This window comes from Mustelus asterias, unplaced genomic scaffold (genome assembly GCF_964213995.1).
Source record: "Mustelus asterias unplaced genomic scaffold, sMusAst1.hap1.1 HAP1_SCAFFOLD_122, whole genome shotgun sequence".
NCBI lineage: Eukaryota > Metazoa > Chordata > Chondrichthyes > Carcharhiniformes > Triakidae > Mustelus > Mustelus asterias.
Window position 1 is genome coordinate 292,323 of NW_027590160.1, and position 10,784 is coordinate 303,106.

Sequence of the window (10,784 nt, forward strand, 5' to 3'; positions counted from 1 at the left end):
TGGGATTTATCACAGGAAATAGACAAGGATCCTTTTAATATTGATTCACCGAATACCACGATTATTCCAATTTGGAAGCACCATGGAACATGCGCTGCCCGGATGACATTCCCACAGAAAATAACCCAATTTAAATGTATTTTATCCGTTCTTTTTTGATTTTAAAGAGTAAACCCAAATCGGCAACAGATCCCACTGATCGGGTGACTGTGGCGCGTATCCAAGGGAGAGAGTGATTAAAAGCCCAGCTCTCTGCACAGGCTCCACTTTCTGGATGATCGCGGCAGGTTTTTGTACGGCCCTGTATGGTATTTGCTACATTGTGCCTCCATTGCACAGAAATAGGTGGCGGTGTCTGTCAGCCGAGCTTCACTAACATTCATAACGCTGTGGTTCTCTGAGAAAGTATGCCGAGCCGTGATCCTGCCCTGATCGCTGGTGCCGCTCACCAGGTGCTGCACGGTTCTGTCTAGATTTTGTCTGTACCATTGAAGGACCTTTCCAGCTCCTGTGGTTGAACAGTTCAACGATGCAGTGGCTCCCTCGGTAACAACCACTGACTCCGGAGACTGTGATAGCTCTTTACTGCCAGCGGCATCTGGGAAGAATATGTACATTTGCAGTAATAGCATATCGTACTATAATGTAGCACAATAAAGTACAATTGTATTCACAATTCGAGATGATACAATAAAGCTGAGTTCAATTTAACAGAGCCTAACATTGCTGAGGTGTGAAATATTCCTGTCAGAAATAGTGACCACACTTACACTGAGGGAACAGTAAGAAATCCAGGAAAATAATCAACCAAGTGAAGGTCAGAAACACGTTGGATCCTATAGACTTGTGAGAAACAGCTGTCAGCGGATCCCAGGCTGAGAGAAGCTCCTGGGAAAGCAACCCTATTGGATATCAAGCCGAACCCCAAACCAGTTACACAGTGGCGGTGAGAGCCGGGTCGCGGGGACTTGTGATCACAAAGTGAATCAGTGAAGGAGCTTCAGCATTGATAGTGCGGGGGAGGAGAGTGCGCATGCGACAGAACATCCGGTATTGTGACGTCAGAACATCCGGCATTCTGACGTCAGAGCATCCGTGGCATTGGAACCTCATAGAATCATAGAATGCCTACAGTGCAGAAGGAGACCATTCGGCCCATTGAACCCGCACCGACCACAGCCCCACCCAGGCCCTCTCCCTGTAACCTCACATCTTTACCCCGCGAATCCCCCTGACACGAGGAGGCTTTTCAGCATGGCCAGTCAACCTAACCCGCACATCTTTGGACTGTGGGAAGAAACCGGATCACCCAGAGGAACGCAGACACGGGGAGAACACCCAAATTCCAGACAGACAGTGACCCGAGACTGGAATCGAACCCGTGTCCCTGGCGCTGTGAGGCAGTTGTGCTAACCATTGTGGCACCATGCCGCCCAACGTCAGACGTCAGAATGCGGAATGTGTGGCGTCAGAATGTGTGACGTCACCCTATAGCCCATGTGACGTCACTATGTAGTGCGAGTGACGTCAGTGGGTCTGGTCTGAGGGTCAGAAACATTTCTCCTGGAGCCGATCTGAATATTCAGCCCTGAGTTGATGGGAATTAACAGCTGATCAGAAACATCTCTCCCGAAACTGATGTGAATATCCAGCTCTGAGGTTGCAGAATAAAGATCTAATCAGAAGCAGGGAGGTCCTGCGTTCATGTCGGTTAGTCGCTCAATGCATAACGCGTCTGATTATGGATCAGAAGATTTCAAGTTCGATTTCTGCCTGGCTCGATGTAAACTTGACGGTAGTTCAAGCTCTCTGTTGATCACAGTTTCTGTAATTGTCATCACATTCGCTTCACACGCGAAAGGTCCCCTGTTCGAAACCGGGCAGATGCATTATTAAACTTTCTCAGTTAGGTTGCGGAAAGTCTGCATGATTTCAATTTTTTATGGGCCAAATGGTGGCACAATGATTATCACTGATGCCTCACAGCGCCAGGGACCCGGGTCAATTCCGACATTGGCTCACTGTCTGTGTGGAGTGTGCATGTTCTCCCCGTGTCTGCGTGGGTTTACTCTGAGTGCTCCGGTTTCCTCCCACAGTCCAAAGATGTGCGGATTGGGTGGATTTGCCATGATAAATTGCCTCTTAGTGTCAGGAGGACTAGCTAGGGTAAATGCATGGAGTTCAGGGGATAGGGCCTGGGTGGGATTGTTGCCGGTGCAGAATCGATGGGCCGACTGGTCTCCTTCTGCACGATAGGGATTCTATGTTTTCTATCTGTAGGCTGATTTGATGATGGAACTGTCGGTCTGATCATATTCTGCTGTCTGTTTTCTCAGTCACTGCTGGAAACAGATGCGTGACAGTTTGATGCAATGCTTATTTCGTTTCCGCTCGGTGTAGGAGAGTGTGTCTGTGGATAATTGGCACTGTGCACATTGCTGTAATCAGTATCTGGGAGAATCGGGCAGGTGGGATACTGGTCATCGAGTGGTGAGGGGTCGGCGCTTTCAGGGTCGCAGACTGGCTTCGATGTACTAAGATTTAATGTTTTTGATTTTAAGAAAAATTGAAATACTTCCTGATCGAAAACAGCTCTGTCAGAATCAGTGGAGTGAGATTTGTAGTTTTGCTTGCGAGCTGGAAATGTCACATGTGCAACTGGTCAAGAACAAACACAGAGTGAAGGACAGTGATAGGTTGTAAGGTTCTTCCGATAGAGATCGTGATACAAGGTAACGTCTGGGTGCTAATGGGCCAGATTTAACCGTTTACACTGACAAAAATATCACGCATTTCTGGATAAAAATTCCCAGGCTAAGAAGAAAACTTCTCACCGAATGAACATTAAACTCTTTCACCTTTATTGATTGCAGTTTTCATTCAGACACTGAGGTCAACAAAGCGGGATGGAAAAAGATTCAGTTTGATTGGTGACGCTGCCGGAGGGATGGAGAGCTGGAGTCACCCAGGAAAGCAGCAAAGTTTAAACATGATGGAGCCTAACGTGGGGCTGCAACCAACGATTCTGAAATTACATCTGATATGCTACGACTAAGCTAACCGTCCTCCTGCTGTAGCGATGCTTGCACCCTTTCTTAACATACTTGAAGCCAAACGCTGTTTCCATCTGGTGCCTCAGCTTGTTCTGAATTCAAAGTTTACAGTTAACCGATCAATAAAATCCCCCACCGTTACAATGCATTCCTCTCAGTCAGCAGTAACATCATTCCCGTCTTCTATTTATTTGCTGCACCTCCTTCCAAACATTACAAACTCCTCTTACATCTTTCACTCTGATCTTTTCTCTGAAACATTTCATGATTAAACTTTTGAACTATTGTGGATAATTTGTGACGCTAAAAAGCTGTTCATTTCCAAGGGGGAGCTAAAGCACATTGACGCACACAGAGAAACCCAGACACATACACGCACCCAGCGTGACAGAGGCCGAAGGAGAGACAACACACTGAAAACACAACCTGGCTCCGTCTCTGTTCCATTTCTGACTACAGGTTCCGTGATGCTTTTGTGAATGAACGGAAATGTGAAACCGCCCGATTGTTTGGGTGGATTTGATTCAATTCGCTCTGTGGACACAGAGTTAAAACCAGGAATAATCAGAAACGGGAAATCCCAATGGATTCAAACTCCATCACGTTAACCAGCCAGCCACGATGACTGGCGCTCTGAGCTATGAAGCCAACCGCATGCCCATTTTAACAGTTACTCTTCTATAATCAGTGGAACGAGCATCAGAGCGAAGATTTTGTGGGTAATATTTGATTCATAGGAAATGTCTGAGATGGACAATACGAAGTTCAAAGATGTTAATGGAAAGCGGCAGAATTTGAAATGTGTCAGTTACTTTCAGTGATCACTGTCTGCCGTGTGTTTGCCGTGTGATTCTTCGTCAGAGCTTATTTCTGATGTTATATGTCTGACTTTTCCAACTCTAGTGCAAGTTCATGCAGCTGGAAGATTAATCTTGCTTCGCCCTTCACAGATGCTGTGAGGTGTGTTTGCATTCAATGAAGAATTATAGAAAGTTATTCAGTTCTTGGGTGGAAATCAAACTCGAACCACCGTACTGAATCCTGACCACGAAACTTCCAGTGAAGCTGATTTAAGAGATTTGCAATTAGTTGATCATCATCGCTTTAGTCATTGCTTCATTTCAGACCACTTTCGCCTGAGACACATTCACTCAATCATGATATCAATTTATGATTCCAGTAAAACGCACCTCTTTCCTTGTGTTCAGATCCAATTATCCCCATAAACGGAGCAAATTCAAAATGTTCTACTTAGTTATCGATTGTTATAAACCCCGGGCCCTGGCGGTGAAAATACTGATTCGGCACCAATAGATCACCCGGACTCCACCATCACCAGCTCAATGTTGCACTTGTCCATCATCCCTTGTGTCAGTGAGTCCATCCTCTCTTGCTCTCTAACACATAGCTTCCGTTTTGTTCCCATTACAGAGCAATTCCCGACTTAAATGCTGCAATAACTCAACAGTTCAATTAAAGTTTCGTGAGAAACGAGAATAATTCTGAAATATGAATCAGTGAGCAATAACAAGCATTTGGAAATGTTTCTACGCGGTCTTGAACCAGGAACGTTTCGCGTGTGAAATGAACGTGATAACCACTACACTGCAGAAACACAGCAGTCCTTGCAGCTGAAGCAGGTTTACTGGAGAAGCAACAAAACTGCTTCCATAATCCCGTTAGTTTCTCATTTTACATTGCCTCTTCTGGTTCCTCTAATCAAAATGAATGATAATACATTCCACTGCGAAACGTTTTGGCGATCACGTGTTTGACCAACTTTATTCTTAACGTTTAAAGCAAATTAAGTGAGTATCTGACGGTGGGGGAATTTGAACCCACTCCTCCACAAATAGCGCTATCCTCAATTTAGTGTCCTCGAATTCTCATCAGTGACACCATCAGAAGTGATTGCTACCAGAGCTGGTATTGGCAGTGAACAGAACCAATGAGGTGGGATTGGATCACATGTCCCGTTGAGTCTCCTCCGCCACTGAAGATCAAGACGTGTGCCCAGCTCAACAACCACCTCATCTCAGGAATCAATTCAATGAAGCTTGGTTCCACCCAGACATGGAGAGAATATAATGAATAAAAAAGAACAAAATAGGGGAATTGGATAGAGAGACTGAGCGAGGGAATAACCGACGCAGATCTAAAAAGAGAAAGAAAGAGACAGAGTGGGGAAGACACTGAACGGAAAAAATGCCAATTCCATTTGATTTGAATTAAGGAAAAAGAAAGTTGAAAGCATTGAAAACAGCAAATGCTATGGCCGTAAAAATATATTCTGGCAATGGTGCTGAAGAATTCAGATTCAGATCTTACCACAATCCGAGCTAAGCTGTTCCTAAAAATATCAGGTCAAATCCAACACCGCAAATTACCATCAGTCTACTCTTGATTATCAGTAACGTGACGGAAGGGGCAATAAACAATGATATCAGGAGGAATTCCAATCCAAACTGGAGGAACATCGCCCGATGTCCCGATTCGGCACTTACTGCGTTCCAGAATTAACACTGAATTCAACAACTTCAGAGCATCTCCTTTCCTCCATCCTCACCCAATTTCCATTTATTTTGTTTTATTTCGTTTCATCTTATTTATTTATATTACTTTATATCTTCTTTTTATATATATATAATTTCCATGTATTGCATTGTTTATTTAAAATCTCACTTTCCATTTTGTTGCCCCTTCTCCCTCCACCCCACTCGGGCCGTCTCTTACATTTCCTTTGTTCTGCCATTAACACATTCTGATCTCTTAATGGGCAGCCAGCAGCACCCTTCTCAGCCATGATCACCACCATTAAAATTCCCTTTTTCTTAATTTATATGGAACACCTTTGTCACCCACCCCACACCCATATCCCCCACCATTACAGTATAAATCTCGCCCAGAATTCTTTGTCTTCAGCTCTGACGATGGGTCATCCAGATTTTGAACGTTAGCTCTCTTCTCCCTTCACAGGTGCTTTCAGAACTGTTGAGATTTTCCAGCGTTTTGTGTTCTTGTTTTAGATTCCAGCATCCACAGTAAATGTGTTTATTCAAGAGGCACTTGTCAGACAGACTTGTTCCTGGGATACAAAGAAATGCTGAAATCGAAACAAAGCGCCAAGTTAGCATGGATAGGTTAGATTAAAACACTTGCAGTCAGTTTCCTTGGTGATCTCGTGGCTCGGATTAGGCTCTTTCACCGCAGCGGTTCGATTCCTGGCCAGGGAATCAAGATTTCTTGTTTTTTTGCAGCCCATGATTTAAGTGGAATTGGAATTACTTCCTGATCGAAAACAGGAGTGATGTTGGTGCCAGTTTCAACAGTACAGAGAAAAATCCGTCGCATTCCACAAACCCGTCAATTACCCACAACAATTTGTATTTGCATTGCCTCTTTTGGTTCCTCCAGTCAAAATGAATAATGATATATTCAAGTAGAATCCCTATTGTACAGAAGGAGGTCGGTCGGCCCATCAAGTGCGCACCGACAACAATCCCACCCACGCCCTATTCCCGGAAACCCACATATTTACCCTGATAATCCCGCTGACAGGCGGGTCAATTTAGCATGGCCAAGCAACCGAACTCACACATGTTTGGAAAGGAAACCGGAGCACACAGAGGAATCCCACGCAGACACGGGGAAAACGTGCAAACTCCGCAAAGAGTGATCCGAGAAATTTAACCTGAGCCACTGGCGCTGTGAGGCATCATTGCGAACCACTGTGAAACCATGCCGTCCTATTCTACTGCATTTAATTTTACTGCAGTGTTAGTACCAACCTGTGATAAACCATTTTGTGGTAATTCTGCTGATCAACATTAACTTATCAGCGTTAATGGACGGTGGATTCCAGCCCCAAATTGGGGGCCACTGTTTGTACAGAAGGAGGTTTGTACAGAAGAAGCAACTTTGCTGCTTTTCTGGGTGAACTCCAGCTCTCCATTCCTCCGGCAGCGTCACCGTTCAAACTGAGTCTTTCTCCATCCCACGCTGTTAATCTCAAAGCTCCTGCCTTCTGAGTGAAAACTGCCTCCACTTCACTGGAGGTCGGAGAGTTAGAATTAAAGGTCTTGTCACTGAGTCCGAGATTTGGACCCAGACCTGCGAGGTATTTGTGTCAGTGGAAACAATAAAATCTACTCCATCAACAGCCAGATCTTAGGCCGCATCACCATCTATATCGTCAGCGCGTTGTATCCTATTTCTCTCTTTTTTTTGTTCTTGACATGTGACATTTCTAATTCAGACACAAAAGAGGAAATCTACCTGGTACTGATTCCGACAGAACTTGTACAAACCTGGAAGTAACGCAGGATTTTCACGCAGCAATAAATCTACTTTCCCTGACCGGGAATCGAACCCGGGCCGCGGCGGTGAGAGCGCCGAATCCTAACCACTAGACCACCAGGGAAGCTGGGTCAAACACGTTAAAAGATTCATTTATCCATGAGCCTTCTGCTTTTTATTTTTATTTCGGATTTTTTATTCACCAAAAACAAATTTCTCCTTTAAATTGTCATGTTTAGATCGAACCCAAGGGACTGTTCAGCCAATGAAAACAGCGAAACCCGTTAGCTGCAACATGAAATCGACCGTGAGGTGAAATAGTCCCGCAGCTGGTCATGTGGCACTTTCAATTTCCAAAACCCACCAAACCCATCACTGTGGCTTCTGTGAAACTTGCAAGGTAACACACGGCAGACATTCACCACGGAGAGCAACTGGCAGAACTCATTTACGAAACATTATCCTGTCGCTTCTCTTCCTGTTTCTGTCGCTGTCTCTCATCTGGTTGTCCATTTCCCAGGGTCAATTAGCTGCTTGATACAGACTCAGAGAGTTGGTGAACCCGATCTTCACCTGGAAAGCAAGGAAAGCGCATGTATGACACACGGCATTGAGAGGAGATGGAGTTTAGAGATAACAGTATAAGGAGACACAGATATCTCATTTTCCTGATCCAGTTCCTGATTGCAGGAACGTACACAGTGCCAATTATCGACTGTCACACTCTCCTTCCAGCCATGAGCAGGGAGTTAAGTTTTGAAGTGTTTGAAGTCTTGCTACAGTTATTCAGGGTTGTGTTGAGACCACATCTGTAATAGTGTGTTCAGTTTGCATCTCCCCATTTTAGACAAAATAAAAGCAAAATCTGAGGATGGTGGAATCTGAATCAAGAACAGAAAAAGCTGGAAAATCTCAACAGCTTTAACGAGAAAGAATAGATAGCATTGAAAAACTGCAGGGATTCTATGATTCTATGAGTTTGATAGGGTGGATGCTGAGACATTATTTTCCCTGGTCCGGGAATCTAAAGCACGGGGGTACAATCTCAGGATAAGCCGCTGATGATTTAAGACTGCGATGAGCAGACATTCCTTCACTCAAAGGACAGTGAATTTGGGGAATTCTCTGTGCCAGAGGGTTGTAGATGCTCCATCATTGAACACATTTCAGTTCGGGCTGGATAGATTTATGATCTATTCAGGAATGAATGGAAGCAGGGATATGGAATTGCAACAAATGTTCAGCCACAAGTTAATGTTTCCATTCTAATTTTTAAGCTTAATGGTATAATGGAAGCATGCATATAATATTATATGTAATATGTCTGAAGTCAATAGTCATTAAATAATGTTGGTGACAACAGATAACAGTACAGCCGGTAACACTTGACAGCTATTTTTTATCGACCACCACGGACCCATTTGCCTATGAATGCAGATGGTGAGAAAACAGTAAAATCACCGTCCCTGGGTGGTCTCGAACCACCAACCTTCCGGTTAACAGCCGAACGCGCTGACCGATTGCGCCACAGAGACTCAGACAGCAGCTGCTAACGATATTCTAAGCTAGGGTGTCAATAACCACAATTCTCTTTCTGCAAAACCTGTTCCAGAACTGCAGCATGACCGCACCGTTTAGAATTCTATACAAGTATCTTTGGTTACGTTGACCCCGCAGCATTTCTGTAGTGTGTTGGTTATTCTCTGTTTCCTATGAACGTGTAGGTAAAATGAATCCATGTCTCTTATCACAGGGAGGAATTCAACGGGAGGGAAGGGAACTGACCACCAGAAGCCCAAGGATCCAATAGCTTCCACTCAATCATCAATAACACCATTCACAGCTGCACCTGCATCCAAATATTGTGACCCATTTCCCTCAGGATTTGTTCCAAGATTTAATATTTTCCTTGTTTTCTCCTCATTTTGAAATGAGATTCGCTTCAATATACAACTCAAATGGAATTGGAAACCTGACGGACTAATAGTCACTGGGTAACATAAACCCCATGGTGTTCATTTCAGGATTCACAACACTCAGCTTTTCAATCAAATGGAGGAATTTACTACTGAAACGTTTTGGAAAGTTGGTTTGAATATTGTTTGTGACTCACTCAGATACTGTTTAAACGATACTCGAAGGTTCAGTGCGCGGGATATAATCCATAAACGTTTTGCTGAGCTTGTGTTCGGTGTATTGCGAGGTTTGAACGGGGTTGAATCTTGTGTCCCAGGGATGGGCGGTAACCCACTCATTGAAGCGGCAGTCGCCGCTTTTCTGCTGGCAGCGGATGGACGATTGGAGAATGCGGGGTAAAATGCTGCTGCTTGTCCCTGTCTCACTTATTGTGGAGCCGGGGAAGAGAGAATCATTGATGCGTTTGTTCCCCGTCTATGTTGCCTCGAATGATTGTTCTTAATGGAGGTGACGCTGTAGAAGTCTTTAATAAACTGACAAATATGGTTCTAACACAGTGCTCCAGTGGCGCAATCGGTTAGCGCGCGGTACTTATACAGCAGTACAGCCAGCGAGCTATGCCGAGGTTGTGAGTTCGATCCTCACCTGGAGCAGGTCCTGTAGGTGTTACTTTCACTCGAACAGGTAACATTTTGGAGATGGTTACGGTAGGTCTTTGAATTCAATTTTTAAAAATCTTGCATTGAGAACCCATTGATGACCATGAAACCATTCCCGACTGTTGGAGGAAGCCATATGCTTCACTCATGTATTTTAGGAAGGAAATCTGCTGCTCTTGTCTGGCCTACTTGTGACTCCAGAGCCACAGCAATATGCTTGCAACTCAACTCGGGATGGGCATTAAATGCTGGCCAGCGACGCCAATGTTTCACAAATGACCAAAAGAAAAAGCCCGAATGTGCAAGTTTGAGAGAAGCTTTCTGAACTGACAGAGCTGGAAACGGGAGTCAGTTAAAGATATTCTGTCGGGTTTGAGTGTGTACTGAAATGTGGACGGGAAGGCGAAATGTAACATCGTGTAAGTTACTGTATTCAGCTAATATTCAGCAATAAACGTGAATTATTTCTATTTTCCTCACCCCGAGGTGAAACGTATCTAAAAATATTTCCTCCCGTTTCCGAATCGGGAATCTTTCGTGTGTTTAGGTGAATGTGATAATTATTACAGACAGAAACGATGCTCTACAACTCTGCCAGAGACTGGGGTGTCGAACCGTGCAGTTTGATTGTCCTTCAGAGTTTCTGAAAGTGTGGCGTTTTATACATTCACCTCACATATGAAAGGTTTCCTGTCTGAAATAGGAAACTAACTAACTCATCTCTCAGTGTGAGGAAACGTTACCTCATTTTCTTTTGTTATTAAATATTGAAAGAAAACATTATCTCTCAGTCTAACTGCAGTTGCACTTCCCAAGTGTGAAATGATATTCTGCAAAATGCTCAGTTAAAATAAAGTTT

General features: G+C 44.2%; 3 non-coding genes and 1 gene segment (V, D, J or C); 1 reads left to right on the top strand and 3 right to left on the bottom strand.

The window, feature by feature from the left end:
- Positions 1-236: 236 nt before the first annotated feature.
- On the bottom strand, positions 237-632 carry LOC144484663 (T cell receptor alpha variable 22-like). The segment is given in 1 exon segment: positions 237-632. A coding segment is annotated over 1 exon segment (396 nt).
- Positions 633-7,401: 6,769 nt separating this feature from the next.
- On the bottom strand, positions 7,402-7,473 carry trnae-cuc (transfer RNA glutamic acid (anticodon CUC)). The gene has a single exon. It is a non-coding gene; the product is annotated as a tRNA-Glu (tRNA).
- A 1,337-nt stretch (positions 7,474-8,810) lies between these two features.
- trnan-guu (transfer RNA asparagine (anticodon GUU)) lies at positions 8,811-8,884 on the bottom strand. Its single transcript has one exon. It is a non-coding gene; the product is annotated as a tRNA-Asn (tRNA).
- Positions 8,885-9,824: 940 nt separating this feature from the next.
- trnai-uau (transfer RNA isoleucine (anticodon UAU)) lies at positions 9,825-9,919 on the top strand. The gene is made up of 2 exons: positions 9,825-9,862; positions 9,884-9,919. It is a non-coding gene; the product is annotated as a tRNA-Ile (tRNA).
- The last annotated feature ends 865 nt before the right edge of the window (positions 9,920-10,784 follow it).